At 40.1% G+C, this 15,580-nt stretch overlaps 1 protein-coding gene across 5 annotated transcripts in view; it reads left to right on the top strand.

Moving 5' to 3' along the window:
• The window catches only part of LOC118369780 (regulator of G-protein signaling 7-like), a 50,983-nt gene that overhangs the window by 32,907 nt on the left and 2,496 nt on the right, over positions 1 to 15,580 (top strand). For 3 of the 5 annotated variants that reach the window (XR_004822675.2, XM_035754473.2, XM_035754474.2), the window contains exons 4-16: positions 1,838 to 1,888; positions 4,589 to 4,695; positions 5,317 to 5,368; positions 5,766 to 5,830; positions 6,675 to 6,751; positions 6,988 to 7,069; positions 8,857 to 8,931; positions 9,038 to 9,136; positions 9,311 to 9,372; positions 9,766 to 9,876; positions 10,122 to 10,247; positions 11,431 to 11,617; positions 11,791 to 11,880. Coding sequence is in view for 3 of the 5 variants with exons in the window: in XM_035754473.2 (XP_035610366.1) it covers positions 1,838 to 1,888; positions 4,589 to 4,695; positions 5,317 to 5,368; positions 5,766 to 5,830; positions 6,675 to 6,751; positions 6,988 to 7,069; positions 8,857 to 8,931; positions 9,038 to 9,136; positions 9,311 to 9,372; positions 9,766 to 9,876; positions 10,122 to 10,247; positions 11,431 to 11,617; positions 11,791 to 11,880 (1,184 nt within the window). In the remaining 2 variants the exon portion in view is untranslated. Of the gene's footprint in view, positions 1 to 1,837; positions 1,889 to 4,588; positions 4,696 to 5,316; positions 5,369 to 5,765; positions 5,831 to 6,674; positions 6,752 to 6,987; positions 7,070 to 8,856; positions 8,932 to 9,037; positions 9,137 to 9,310; positions 9,373 to 9,765; positions 9,877 to 10,121; positions 10,248 to 11,430; positions 11,618 to 11,790; positions 11,881 to 12,584; positions 12,639 to 15,580 lie in introns of all 5 variants that reach the window. The other 2 variants (XR_004822674.2, XM_035754472.2) reach the window with 1 other exon arrangement.

Genomic DNA, 15,580 nt, shown 5'->3' with positions numbered 1-15,580 from the left:
CTTGTAAACATAAACAACAAAAAATCAAATATAAAGTATGTAGAAAAGATACTGGACCTATATATTTTTCAAATAATAAGAGGATTGCTGAAATAGTAGTGGGCCGGATTCAAACCCATGCTGCAGCATTATATGTGGTCTTGTGGCAGCAGCTCAGACTACAAGACCAACATAGTTCACAATATTTTCTCTTCTGATGAAAACAACGTGTTGATATTCTTTGAACAAACACTTTACAGGGAATTTTGTATTCATTGATGACAATTGTATTTCAAGTTGTGGAAAAGTGGGTCTAAGAAATGCAATCCATATACAACACCAAGAAAATGATCAGACATTCCGAAGATGTATTTAAGCGTTTGATCATTATTGTTCTGCTTTGCGTTAGTTTATCCACAGTTTTTAATCCACCTATTTTTCTGAAGTTGTGGTAAGACGTGTCGAGTCCTCAGGAGCTCATCTCAGAGACAGGGGAAGAAAGAGACAGGTGTGGAGAGTCACTCCATCTCTTGGTGACCCCGCTGATCCCTTTTCTTCACTTAATACATTCTGTCCATCTCTTACACCACACATAGAGAGGAGAGATGGAGAGAGAGACACAGTGATAATAACTTTTCTATCTAAGCCATGTGAAAACCAGTGGTTGAGCTGGAGTGTGAAGATGGCTTGAGGCCAGATGTTGCACTCAATATTGTGGGCTGTTAAGATTATTTACTTGTAAGATCATTTTTATTTACGTGCACTAATGATGGCTTTAAATCCATTCTAAATATATGGCTCTGATATGTACTAGCCATGTTGTCCTTAGCATTAGTTAGACAGGTTCTGCCATGACTGTTCCAGCCACTATCAGGGGTGTAATTTGTATGAATGAGAACAGAGGTAGGTGGTTTCTAATGGTAATAAAAGCATAGTGTGTTGGACTGCCAATTACCCAGCCACATGCTAGGAATTTGCATGTAATTAATGGGCCAACTCTGGTGTATTAAAGGGGCAATCTGAAGTTCAAACAATAACAAAAACAAACATAACACCTGTCACGTTCTGACCTTAGTTCTTTTGTTTTGTCTTTGTTTTAGTATGGTCAGGGCGTGAGTTGGGTGGGTTGTCTATGTTTGTTTTTCTATGAGTTGGTATTTCTGTGTTTGGCCTGGTATGGTTCTCAATCAGAGGCAGCTGTCAATTGTTGTCCCTGATTGAGAACCATACTTAGGCAGCCTGTTTTCACCCTTGATTTGTGGGTGACTATTTTCTGTGTCTGTGTGTTCCACACGGAACTATTTCGGTTTTTGTTATTTCACATTGTTATTTTGTATTTTTCTGTGTTCTATTAAAAGTATCATGAACACTTACCACGCTGCGCATTGGTCCTCCGATCCTTCCTACTACTCGTCAGAGGAGGAAGAAGACCGTTACAACACCAATGTTTTGCAAACAAACGAGGGAGGGGGCTGGAGAAATGTAACCACTCTTAAATCCATAGATACAGCTTTGGATGCAAGGACTGACCGTCAATACTATCCAAATTATAGTTTTAACTATGCTGTGAGAGTATGCAATGTTTATTTAAAATAACATTGTTCACAAACAATGGAGCAAAACAAGCTTAGATTTTGGGTTGTGATGGGGTATGACAGTTGAACTAAGCTTATGAGGCATTTATACGTTATATTCTTCAAGAATTAGTGGATACATATCATTGATATATAAGTCCACAAATAGATGTAGCAATCCCATTTTGCCCCTTTAATAATGTCTATAGTTTACATCACTGGGCTAAAAGGTGGTGTATACAGTATGCTTTGGGTGTATTTATGTGTGTGGTTTTCCATTCTAGGTTCTGACATTGTACAGTGGATGATCAAAAACCTGAATATTGAAGATCAAGGTAATGCATGCTTATTAGTGTCCTATTATGTATCCTATTATGTGACACTAGATATGTGAAACAGTGAATCATTCACAGTTAAACTACCGTTCAAACGTTTGGGGTCACTTAGAAATGTCCTTGTTTTTGAAAGAAAAGCACATTTTCTTTGTCCATTAAAATAACATCAAAATTGATCAGAAATACAGTGTAGACTTTGTTAATGTTGTAAATGACTATTGTAGCTGGAAATGGCAGATTTTTTAATAGAATATCTACATAAGAGTACAGAGGCCCATTATCAGCAACCATCACTCCTGTGTTCCAATGGCACGTTGTGTTAGCTAATCCAAGTTTATCGTTTTAAAAGGCTAATTGATCATTAGAAAACCCTTTTGAAATTATGTTAGCACAGCTTAAACTGTTGTGCTGATTAAAGAAACAATTAAACTGGCATTCTTTAGACTAGTTGAGTATTTTGAGCATCAGCATTTGTGGGTTTGATTACAGGCTTGAAATGGCCAGAAACAAAGTACTTTCTTCTGAAACTAATCAGTCTATTCTTGTTCTGAGAAATGAAGGCTGTTCCATTGCGAGAAATTGCCAAGAAACTGAAGATCTCTTGTACAACACTGTGTACTACTCCTTTCACAGAACAACACAAACTGGCCCTAACCAGAATAGAAAGAGGAGTGGGAGGCCCCGGTGCACAACTGCGCAAGAGGACAAGTAGATTAGAGTGTTTAGTTTGAGAAACAAACGCCTCACAAGTCCTCAACTGGCAGCTTCATTAAATAGTACCCGTAAAACACCAGTCTCCACGTCAACAGTGAAGAGGCGACTCCGGGATGCTGGCCTTCTATGCAGAGTTGCAAAGAAAAAGCTGTATCTCAGGCTGGCCAATAAAAAAATATATATTAAGATGGGCAAAAGAACACAGACACTGGACAGAGGAACTCTGCCTAGAAGGCCAGCATCCCGGAGTCGCCTCTTCACTGTTGACGTTGAGACTGATGTTTCCACCCTTATTCTGGAGAAGTTCCTTTTATGTTGTATCAATTTAACATGTCAATGGCTAATTAGAATCATTGTAACATAGTGGAGAACTTTGTTTCTCTAAAACCTCAGTGTACAGTAAGTAGCAGGCTTTTCTAAAGCAATAGATTTTTAAGACATGTATATACTGTAACCTAGTAGATGCTGCCACTTTAGGTCAGGTCACTCAGAGGGAAGCTTTTCAATGGCGGACAAAGGGAGGCAATAGGCATAACCCCTATCACTGATTTAGAGGAGAGCTCGTGTGTGTGTACATTCTGTTGCATGTGTTGGGATGGATGGGTCGATTCCCCCGCATTAGTGACACATTTATCACTTTCTAACACAAAGCTGACTCAATAGTACTTCATAAACCACGCATGGACTCTGGAGCACTGGAGAACTCTCAAAAGGGCTGTAGCCAGGGTGAAATACCTCAGCAGGAAACAGGTTCAGACTGAAAAGGGTAGAGCTCTGAGTGAAACCTTTTGATTGCTTGACTTCAAGGGGTTTGATTGAGGAATCTCACTTTACTGTGTCGTCACTGACAAGGTCTCACAAGAGCAGGAAATTGCACTGAAACACAGTTTCAGCCTGAGAGAATCTTGTTGGAGGCCGCAATGGTCCTGTGAGGAAAGTTTACATTTGGTTACAAATGTTATAGAACACAAATGGACGGTACCAATACACCCATAGCCACATACTAGTACAGAAATGACCTCAAATTAATTATGATCTCCAGTCTGCAGGGTATTTAGGAGGAAGTGTACATTTGAATGGCTCAGCCATTTTAAATACTATTACAGGGCATACGAGTAGAGTCGGGGGTCATAAAGTCAGACAGCTGTAGTTTAAGTAGGGAATAACAATTTGAGGATACTCTTCCCAAGCCAGACACTAATTTCTATTCCAGGTTAAGAAATAATATTTTTTATTTTCCTGTTTCATCCTACGGAGCAGCTGTATACTTCTGGGTATACCACAATTTGTGGTAATAAATGCATGATTTAGGGCTATGTGCTAACAATCAAGAAAGTTGTTAAAAGTAAAGAAATATAAACATTGAGTAGACTTAAGTTATTTTGGGTGGGTGAGTGGATTTGTCTTTAAGCCTGTTTGATATCCACAGTGTGTGAAGCTCTAACCAGACATTAATTTAGATGAATGTGCAAATCCACTCTCAGAATGCTTGAATATATGCAATCTGTGTGTAGTCTTCTGAAGGGAAGCTATCTGGCTCTTTCTGTAATTGCTATATCTCTACAGTATGTTGCTGTTTCGCTTCACAACATTGCATCTAACATGCAGACTAACAATCTCACACAAGCACAAAATGCATAAACACACACAAATCCACATGCAAAGACGCAAATACACTTGAAGGGCACTCACATTTATCAGTAAACATGTCTTTAAACATGAATGAGTGATAATTTATTGATGCATAGCTGGGTCTTACATACATTCTAGATACAGAGAAATAGTGATAAAAATAGAATGGGTTTAATTTTACATTAGGAGAGGTGACAAGGGTATGGTATATGAGGTAAACATCCCCATCGGTACTATACTGACCTCATTTACCATACCCCGGTGAAGGGGGGAAGTGAGGTGTGTCAAAGGGGACAGTGGGAATATTAGGGGTGTTGTGGTGGAAAATTATAGGATTTTATTTGTGTTGTCCAGTGGAGGCCCTTCACCTGGGGACCCTGATGGCTGCCCACGGCTACTTCTTCCCCATATCAGACCATGTACTCACACTGAAAGACGATGGCACTTTCTACAGGTTTCAGGTACAGTGAATTCATAGGCTGCATAGCTCCTATGTGTACTATAATGTACTCCTACTGTCTACCGTATCTGATCCAATCCATATCAGACCATACATGGAGGACTAGGATTCATATGTCTTTATTGAGCGCTTATCCACAGGGACTTATGGGCTTTATATTTTACACCTAATCCAGTTATATTGCTGGATGTTTTACTGAGGCAATTAAAGTGCCTCGCTCTAGAGAAATAACAGGGATTTTAGTCAGGTGTCTCTGTTTTTAGATCAAGGTGTCTCTGTTCTTAGATCCAGGTGTCTCAGTTCTTAGATCAGTTATTAGATTAAGGTGTCTCAGTTCGTAGATCAGTTATTAAATCCAGGTGTCTCTGTTACTTGATCAGTTGCTAGCTCAAGGTGTCTCAGTTCTCATATCAGTTCTTAGATCAAGGTGTCTCAGTTCTTAGATCAGTTATTAGATCGAGGTGTCTCAGTTCTTAGATCAATTAGACCCAGGTGTCTCAGTTCTTAGATCAGTTATTAGATCCAGGTGTCTCAGTTCTTAGATCAGTTCTTAGATCAAGGTGTCTCAGTTCTTTAGCTGCCTTGTCCCTCACTATTTCCTCCTCACAATCATTGTTCCCAGACCCCCTACTTCTGGCCGTCAAACTGCTGGGAACCAGAGAATACAGACTATGGTAAGTGTGTCTTAGCAGTAGTGAATAGTTTTACACAATGGAAGGCTGTACAGAGCATTGAATTTAACCATCAACATGATAATATCAACATTTATTTTATTTGTGTAGCATCTGACATGCAGTACATTGTGGCCCAAATGGCTTTGCAGAAGAAAACAGAACCATCAATGGTGGTTTGTTCATTTCATTTCAAAGCAGCGATGGATGTTGTTAAGACCATTTTACATGCCACATGGTACTCTGGTTATGGAATGACATCAATGTTGTGGCCTAGACTGCAGCTGATGCAGAAAGGGTTTGGCAAAGTAAAAATGTTATCTGTAAAACAGCATCTGGTCAACAGTAGTTTTCTCTGTTTTCTGATTGATTTGTTCTTCCTCTGTGTTCTGTGCCCCAGCCGTTTACCTCTGCAAAAGAACAATGCAAAACAAAGCTCGTCTGGAGCTGGCAGACTACGAGGCGGTAGGTCTTCTCTCTTCATTGTCATTGTCTCTGTAGTGTGTTAGCACTAGCATCCTTAACATTGATATCAGCCTGTATCTTCATCTCTTTAGTATGTTAGCACTAGCATCTGTAACTTGCCTAGTTTAGTGTTAAGGATGCTAGTGCTAACATACTAAAGAGATGACGATACAGGCTGATATCAATGTTAAGGATGCTAGTGCTAACATACTAAAGAGATGAAGATACAGGCTGATATCAATATTTTGTATTTTTTTATTTAACTTTAATTTAAGTAGGCAAGTAAATATGTTAGCACTAGCATCCTTAGCATTGATATCAGCCTGTATCTTCATATCATTAGTATGTTAGCACTAGCATCCTTAACACTGATATCAGCCTGTATCTTCATATCATTAGTATGTTAGCACTAGCATCCTTAACACTGATATCAGCCTGTATCTTCATATCTTTAGTATGTTAGCAAAAGCATCCTTAACACTGATATCAGCCTGTATCTTCATATCTTTAGTATGTTAGCACTAGCATCCTTAACACTGATATCAGCCTGTATCTTCATATCTTTAGTATGTTAGCACTAGCATCCTTAACACTGATATCAGCCTGTATCTTCATATCTTTAGTATGTTAGCACTAGCATCCTTAACACTGATATCAGCCTGTATCTTCATATCTTTAGTATGTTAGCACTAGCATCCTTAACACTGATATCAGCCTGTATCTTCAAAGTGAAAACCTTTTTTCTGTTGCTATTATTGTGTTATTATATCATGTCATGAGATAAGACAAATCATTATTTGGCTAGATTTACTATTTGGATTTTTTATGGTCATTGTTGTTTCAGGAGAGCTTAGCGAGGCTACAGAGAGCATTTGCCAGAAAATGGGAGTTCATATTTATGCAAGCAGAAGCACAAGCAAAGTAAGTTTCCAAATGAAACAAATCTACTATGTGTTGATGAGTGTTAAGTTGATCACCACACTCCTACTCATTATAACGGATGTGCCATCATCTCTTAACTACCATTTCTCAGCAGTTTCCTAACAACACCACATTTTAGGCAGGGGAAGTGTCAAAGAAAAAACATGAATATTACATATGGTTTTGTGAAAAGACCTAAAAAGTAATTGCTTGTACTGTGTATCCTTTGTCCTCAGAGTTGACAAGAAAAGAGATAAGATTGAGAGGAAAATTCTCGATAGTCAAGAAAGAGCGTTTTGGGATGTGCACAGACCAGTGGTGAGTTTATTGAGCTTTTAAAATCTCATGCTACAAGAGTTACACTATCTCCATAACATAAAACCTAGCTACAAGGTTTGGCCAAATTTTCCACTGGAGAATACAGCTAACTGGAGCCTAACATGCTGTCCAAACCGGAACTTTCATTAGGCACACCTGTCCCCTGTTCCCGCTGATTAGTACTTGTATAAGTGTGCCCTTTGGTTTCCATTGGGCTGTCGATTATTGTTACAATGTCCGTTGGTGCATGTGAGTACCTGTGCTGTGTATTTTGGCTTTCGTGCCATTGTGGATTGTGCCGATGATCCTCACTCTTTTGTTTGTTCACCCACACCAGAAGCGATCAGGACATCAAAACAAACTCTAAACCAATTATAATAATTTGGGGACATGTCAAAAAGCATGAAACATTTATGGCAATTTAGCTAGCTTGCCGTTGCTAGCTAATTTGTCCTGGTGTATAAACATTGGGTTGTTATTTTACCTGAAATGCACAAGGACCACTACTCTGACAATTAATCCACAGATAAAACAGTAAACCAAATTAATTTCTCATCATCTCTCCTCCTTCCTTCAGGCTTCTTTTTCTTCTTTGGACTTTATATGACGGTTGGCAACCAATTTTATGGTGCATTACTACAACCGACTTCAGTGCGGACCTCAGTTAATCTTTCAATCACCCATGTGGGTATATGCTCCTAAAAAACAATGAGGAGATGGGAGAGGCCGGAATTGCAGCGCGTTGATCGTCACAAATAGAACCAATTTCTATTTTAGCGCCTGGCCATGCAGACGCTCGCTGACGCGACGTGAGCGGTGTGGTCAGCATGTAAGGGATTGATTCAATCTGTATCACTTAACATTTCAATCGCGCTATTGCGTTGCAGTTAAGTTAATTTCCGATTGAGTGGACATATGTAGCATTTACTGCGATTGCAGTCTCCACGCTATATCGCTGAACTTCCGCAATACGGATTGAATCGAGCCCCTAACTTAGTATTTCTGTTTGTGGATATTGTGGTGTATTGTCATGCATACCATGCTTAGAAATACCCATTGTCAAAAACCTACATTGATCTTATCTTAGAAATTAAAAATACATGTAATGGATTTTATTTTAATTATATGTTTTTTGTAAATGTTAAATAACTTAACCTGTGCTTTCTTCAGTCTACAAAGTAATTTATTTCTCTATTCAATGTGAATAATGTTTAATATGAATAATGTGAGGGGTTTGATGATCGTATTTTTTTTTGCCTGGTAAAGGCAGAGCTTTTTGTCTTTCCTCTTTGCCTGCCATAATATCAAAATGTTATTGAGGTACTGTCAATTCCTAAAAAATTATGTATTCACCTGCAGCTCTCCAGTGGTCTTTATGACCTCATCATCCATTCAGACACACTTCCTTCTTAGTAAATCTTCCACTAGGGAACGGAGCCGCTTCCCTGGAAAAATCCAGCTCCATGAGCTTAATTGGAAAATAACAGGATCAATTCATGCATGCTTGGAACATTATAATCAGGTTCCTTTCTGATTTCACAGCAGCCTCGTCAAACCAATTAGCCACCGTGGTCCTGGAGGATACCTTAATTGTGCCCCTTGTTTGATCATGCAGGACGTACAGACAATATGTTTTACATTAATATTTTACTAGATCATGTTTGACTGAGTGTGTCGCAAAGTGCAATAGAAGAAGCTGTTTTTCTGGGTTCCTTAAACAGTTCCCTAAGCAGAGAATGCTCCCTGAAGGGCTTGTTTTTCTTTGGTTAATTTCTGTTGCTCTCCAGCCCGGATGTGTAAACACAACAGAAGTCGACATAAAGAAGTCCTCCAGAATGAAAAATCCCCAAAAGACAAGAAAGGTGACTTTTTCTATAAATCCATTAATTCTGAATAACAGGTCAACTGAAACACTGTTATTTTAAAATATTTGATTTTGGGTGGGTTCTGATTGTCTCTCTGTCTCAGTCAGTATATGGGCCTCAGAATGATGTGCGAACCCACAGCCCCACCCACACCCCTGCCCCAGAGGCCAAGCCAGCGACAGAGGAGCAGCTACAGGACCAGGTAATGTAGAAGCTGCTGGACTTCCAGGGTAGTTTCTCTTGCATTGCACAATGTATGTTTGGAAGGAAACTGTTCTTTCCAAATTTACATTTAAGATGGTAACACCGTTACTGTCTTGTCAGTTCGACCAGTTTCCAGAAATTCACAAAATATTGTTTCTCCATGTTGTTCCAGATCAATTATTGGGGAGGGCAATTAGACAGACATCGACTGAAAATGTCCAAAGTGGCTGAGAGGTGAGCGAAGTTCTCCGTCTCTTCATTCTCCCCCCAATTAATCCCTTCATGAACTCTCTAAAACTTAATGTAGCCAGTAATTAAGAGCTTAGACAACCTTGAAAAGTGTTTAGCCCAAACAATACCTGCTGTGTATCATCAGCACTAAGCCTAATTGTAATTTCTTGTGCTGTTATGTAACACTAAACAGAGATTCCCATTCTCAGCTGCCTGGGTTACACACTATTGTGTTAAAGCAAAGATACTGCATCACTTCCTTCTATCTTCAAGGTCAAATACTGTGTAGCATTGATGTTAGTCATATCCTGAGTTCCCCAGAGCGCACAATACATTGTCACATTTTCTGTAGACTCTACCTGCCTGAACTGAAGAGTAAGGTGTCTTTCTTCCCAGTTTGTTGGCCTATACAGAGCAGTATGTGGAATATGACCCCTTCATCACGTCGACCGACCCCTCCAACCCCTGGATCTCAGATGACACCGCAGTATGGGAGCTGGAGGCTAGGTGTGTCTTTTTCAAGTTTATTATTAAATCTCTGTGGTTATTCTGTGTTGATTTACACTGGTACAAGTAGTAAGTGATACCAGTAAATGATTTGTGAGTTGCTCTGGATCAGACCATCTCCTGAGGGATGTCAGGTAGTAATCAAAGTATTTGTAGCTGTGTAGTGTGGACTGTGTACTGTTAACTGTTCACTGAGGTTTTCCCTCTGTACACTGTGATGTCTGACTGTGTGTGTCTCTCCCTAGTAAGGAGCCAGGTCAGCAGAGGGTGAAGAGGTGGGCGTTCGGCATCAACGAGGTTCTCAAGGATCAGGTGGGGAGGGAGCAGTTCCTCAAGTTCCTGGAGTCTGAGTTCAGCTCAGAGAACCTGAGGTAGGGGATACAGTACACACACACACACACACACACACACACACACACACACACACACACATTTAACGCACATACACCCCACTATGCACGCTCCCACTTCTTTTCTCTCCCACACAACCTATCCTTGCACTTCATTCACGCTTCCTGTACTTCCTCGTCTGGTACTTGTCTGAACTGTTTTGCCCAGAGCGAATCTTCAGGTCAATCTGGTAATGTAACTAAGTGAGTGTTGTTATTATCTAACAAAGTCAGAGGTGGAATTTAACACCTAATTGGTCACATTAATTACCCAAAAATTAGATGTGATGTTATCACCATTAGAGGACATAACTGAGCACTGAATTTATATTTCAGACAAATATTTTCAGACAAGATCTGTGCAGTACATATCCAGAAATTCCATAAGAAACCATGTTGGGAAAACGGCTTATCCTGGACAAGACATGCACAAGCATTCAAATGTACAATATGTTGCTTGTCCTATATTAGCCCAAATAGTGATAGAGTAAGACAAAAATAGAAGGGTTCAAGCGATCATGTTTATAGTTAAAGGGAAAATCCACTCAAAATTATATTTTGGTATTTTGTAATTAGTCCACTGTTGATACAAAATGTTTTGTATGTCTATCAAGGCACAAGGCGAGACCCTGATACAGACACAGGAGGCAGACGGTTTGAGTCTTACAATGTTTATTAATCCAAAAAGGGGTAGGCAAGAGAATGGTTGTGTACAGGCAAAAGGTCAAAACCAGTTCAGAGTCCAATAGGTACTGAAGGGCAGGCAGATTCAAGGCCAGGGCAGGCAGGCGGATCAGGCAGGCGGATCAGGAAAGTAGTCCAGAGTCAGGCAGTGGTCAAAACCTGGAAGACTAGCAAAAGAGAATATAAAAGGAGTACGGGGAAAAACACGCTGGTTGACTTGACTAAAAATACAAGATGAACTGGCACAGAGAGATAGGAAACACAGGGATAAATACACTGGGGAAAATAGGCAACACCTGGAGGGGGTGGAGACAATCACAGAACAGGTGAAACAGATCAGGGCGTGACAATGTCAGCAGTCAACTTTTCAAGATATTGGACTTTCAAGAAGCAAAGTGTCACCGGCCTCATCATGATGATGATGATGATGATGCCAAATACAATACTGTGTTATTCCCTGCCCCCATGTTGTGTCTTGCAGGTTCTGGCTAGCGGTCCAGGAGGTAAAGAAGAGGCCCATCCGGGAGGTCCCGACCCGGGTTCAGGAGATCTGGCAGGAGTTCCTGGCCTCTGGAGCTCCCAGTGCCATCAATGTTGACTCAAAGAGCTATGACAAGACCACCCAGAACGTCAAGGACCCTGGACGCTATGCCTTTGAGGACGCACAGGTAACACTGTAGTAATATGTTAGTGAACTGTAGGGTAATTATAGGCAGGTTACTGACTTATGCCTGTCGTGTGTTTGGGATATCAGCTGGATAAGCTGTTGAGTACATTTATCTCCACAGACAGTTACAACATGACCATCACTGTGGTTGAACCATTTCCTTGTGGTTGACAGGATCACATCTTCAAGCTGATGAAGAGTGACTCCTACAGCCGCTTCATCCGTTCCAGTGCCTATCAGGAGCTGCTACAGGCCAAGAAAAAGGTAAGGTCTTCAAAGAATAAACATGGCTGTGTACACTGCTGTTCTCTGACCTGCCCTGCCTAGGACCTGGAACAATGACATTGGTGCCTCCAGCAGTGAAGGAATAACTATTGTAGCAGCATTTTCACATGTAAAGAAAATGCCTCATAAGGTGTCTGACCTATAACGATGGTTGTGATAATGGGGTAATTAAGCAATAAAGCCTGAGGGGGTGTGGTATATGTCCAATATACCACGGCTAAGGGCTGTTCTTATGCACGACACAAAGCGGAGTGCCTGGATACACTCCTTTGCCGTGGTATATTGGCCATATACCACAAACCCTCAAGGTGCCTTATTGCTATTATAAACTGGTTACCAACGTAATTAGAGCAGTTAAAGTAAATGTTTTGTTTTACCCTTGGTATACGATCTGATATACCAGGGCTGTCAGCCAATCAGCATTCAGGGATCGAACCACCCAGTTTATAATTAACATGATAGTTCATTCATGATTTTCTATGATTTGGCTTATGTTTTGTGTTTTGTCACATATCACTGTATAATTCTCATCATAATCACATCAGCATATCCTTATCTTTGCTATTATTTTTCAAAGGGCCTCTCCTCACAGTTCAGTTTGTTTCCCATTACTTCACTTTTTGGTTTCAGCTCTGTCCTTCTTTTCTGGCTTTCCCTTTCTTTTTCGTCTTTTTTTTGTTAAGTATGGAGGCATTCAGGACCGCAGAACTTCATTTGAGAAATTCACTCGAAATGTGGTAAGAGGACATGGATTTTTCTGGTTGACCAACGGGCCTGTTCAGATAAAGCGTATCCACTGCTTTATCACTCTCTCCTTCCCTCCGTCACCTCCCCTGGACACGGGCATGGTGGCGTTTCATGACCATCTTTTTCAGGGCCTTGTCAACATGTACTGTGCCTCTCCTTTCCTTCCCTTTTGACTTGTATGTTGCAGTTATAGCACCAAGTAAGCTTTTCTAAGAGTTTTGTTAAAGGAATTATTGTGTTTCATTTGAGAAATTAGCCTATACAGTGTCTTCAGAAAGTATTCATACCCCTTGAATTGTTGCAAACAGAATGCATGTTTAGGAATATTTTTATTCTGTTCTGTCAATTAGGTAAGTATTGTAGATAACTACAATGTTGCTGATCCATCCTCAGTTTTCTCCAATCGCAGCCATTAAACTCTGTAACTGTTTTAAAGTCACCATTGGTGAAATCCCTGAGTAGTTTCCTTTCTCTCCGGCAACTGAGTTAGGAAGGACGCCTGTATCTTTACAGTGTCTGGGTGTCTTGAGACACCATTAATAACTTCACCCTGCTCAAAGGGATATTCAATGTCTGCTTTTTTTATTTGTTTTACCCATCTACCAATAGGTGCCCTTTTCCGAGAGGCATTGAAAAACCTCCCTGGTCTTTGTGGTTGAATCTGTGTTTGAAATTCACTGCTCGACTGAGGAACCTTACAGATAATTGTATGTGTGGGGTACATAGAAGAGGTAGTCATTCAAAAATCATGTTAAACACTATTGTTGCACACAGAGTGAGTCCATGCAACTTATTATGTGACTTGTTAAGGACATTTTTACTCCAGAATTTATTTAGGCTTGCCAAATGCTGTAACACAACAAAATGTGGAAAAAGTCAATGGGTGTGAATACTTTATGAATGGCACTGTATATTTCATGATTAACTGATTAATCAGACGTTAATTAATAAAAAACATATTTATTCAACAATGGTAGTTAGACATTCATCATTCCATTTCAAGACTTAGATGCAATAGGAGCATAAGCATATCTGGATATAACCTATACATATTGGTTTATTATTCTTGTGAAATCATGTTTTTGTGTAGTTTGATATACAATGTTGCATTTGTTAACTCCTCTGAAATTTAAGGCTGGTTTTAATCCGTATAGCAGAAGATCCGCAGTAAAATGTAGGTAATTTCCTTGAGCCCACATACAGTTGAAGTCGGAAGTTTACATACACCTCAGCCAAATACATTTAAACTCAGTTTTTCACAATTCCTGACATTTAATCCTTGTACTAATTCCCTGTTTTAGGTCAGTTAGGCTCACCACTTGATTTTAAGAATGTGAAATGTCAGAATAATAGTAGTAGAGATAATTATTTATTTCAGCTTTTATTTCGTTCATCACATTCCCAGTGGGTCAGAAGTTTACATCCACTCAATTAGTATTTGGTAGCATTACCTTTAAATGGTTTAACTTGGGTCAAATGTTTCAGGTAGCCTTCCACAAGCTTCCCACAATAAGTTGGGTGAATTTTGACCCATTCCTCCTGACAGAACTGGTGTAACTGAGTCAGGTTTGTAGGCCTCCTTGCTCGCACACACTTTTTTGTTCTGCCCACATATTTTCTATAGGATTTAGGTCAGGGCTTTGTGATGGCCACTCCAATACCTTGACTTTGTTGTCCTTAAGCCATTTTGCCACAACTTTGGAAGTATGCTTGGGGTCATTGTCCATTTGGAAGACCTATTTGCGACCAAGCTTTAACTGAGGTCTTGAGATGTTGCTTCAATATACTCACATAATTTCCCACCCTCATGATGCCATCTATTTTGTGAAGTGCACCAGTCCCTCCTGCAGCAATGCACCCCCACAACATGATGCTACCACCCCCGTGCTTCACGGTTGGGATGGTGTTCCTCGGCTTGCAACCCTCCCCCTTTTTTCTCCAAACATAACGATGGTCATTATGGCCAAACAGTTCTATTTTGTTTCATCAGACCAGAGGACATTTATCCAAAAAGTACGATATTTCTCCCCATGTGCAGTTGCAAACCTGGCTTTGGCTTTCTTATAGCGGTTTTGGAGCAGTGGCTTCTTCCTTGCTGAGCGGCCTTTCATGTTAACTCAATATAGGACTCGTTTTACTCTGAATAAAGATACTTTTGTACCTGTTTCCTCAGCGTCTTCACAAGGTCCTTTGTTGTTGTTCGGGGATTGATTTGCACTTTTCGCAACAAAGTACGCTCATCTCTAGGAGACAGAAGGCGTCTCCTTCCTGGGCGGTATGACGACTGCGTGGGCTCATGGTGTTCATACTTGCGTACTATTGTCTGTACAGATGAATGTGGTACCTTCAGGCATTTGGAAATTGCTCCCAAGGATAAACCAGACTTGTGGAGGTCTGCAATGTATTTTTTCCGAGGTCTTGGCTGATTTATTTTGATTTTCCATGATGTCAAGCAAAGAGGCACTGAGTTTGAAGGTAGGCCTTGAAATACATCCACAGGTACTGGTCTCCAATTGACTCAAATGATGTCAATTAGCCTATCATAAGCTTCTAAAGCCTTGACATCATTTTCTGGAATTGTCCAAGCTGTTTAAAGGCATTGTCAACTTAGTGTATGTAAACTTCTGGAATTGTGATACAGTGAATTATACGTGAAATAATATGTAAATAATTGTTGGGAAAATTACTTGTGTCATGTACAAAGTAGATGTCCTAACCGACTTGCCAAAACTATAGTTTGTTAACAAGACATTTGTGGAGTGGTTGAAAAACGAGTTTTAATGACAACCTAAGTGTATGTTAACTTCCGACTTCAGCTGTATGCAGCGTTTACTGTGAACACAATCTCCGCGAACGTGGGAACATTGCCTTTACATTTTTGTCAAGATCTTTTGTGATGCTTCTGCAATGCAGATTGAATCCAGCCTTTAGA

The sequence above is a fragment of the Oncorhynchus keta genome, chromosome 36, assembly GCF_023373465.1.
Source record: "Oncorhynchus keta strain PuntledgeMale-10-30-2019 chromosome 36, Oket_V2, whole genome shotgun sequence".
Classification (NCBI taxonomy): Eukaryota; Metazoa; Chordata; class Actinopteri; order Salmoniformes; family Salmonidae; genus Oncorhynchus; species Oncorhynchus keta.
This window is presented reverse-complemented; position numbering and strand designations above follow the sequence as displayed.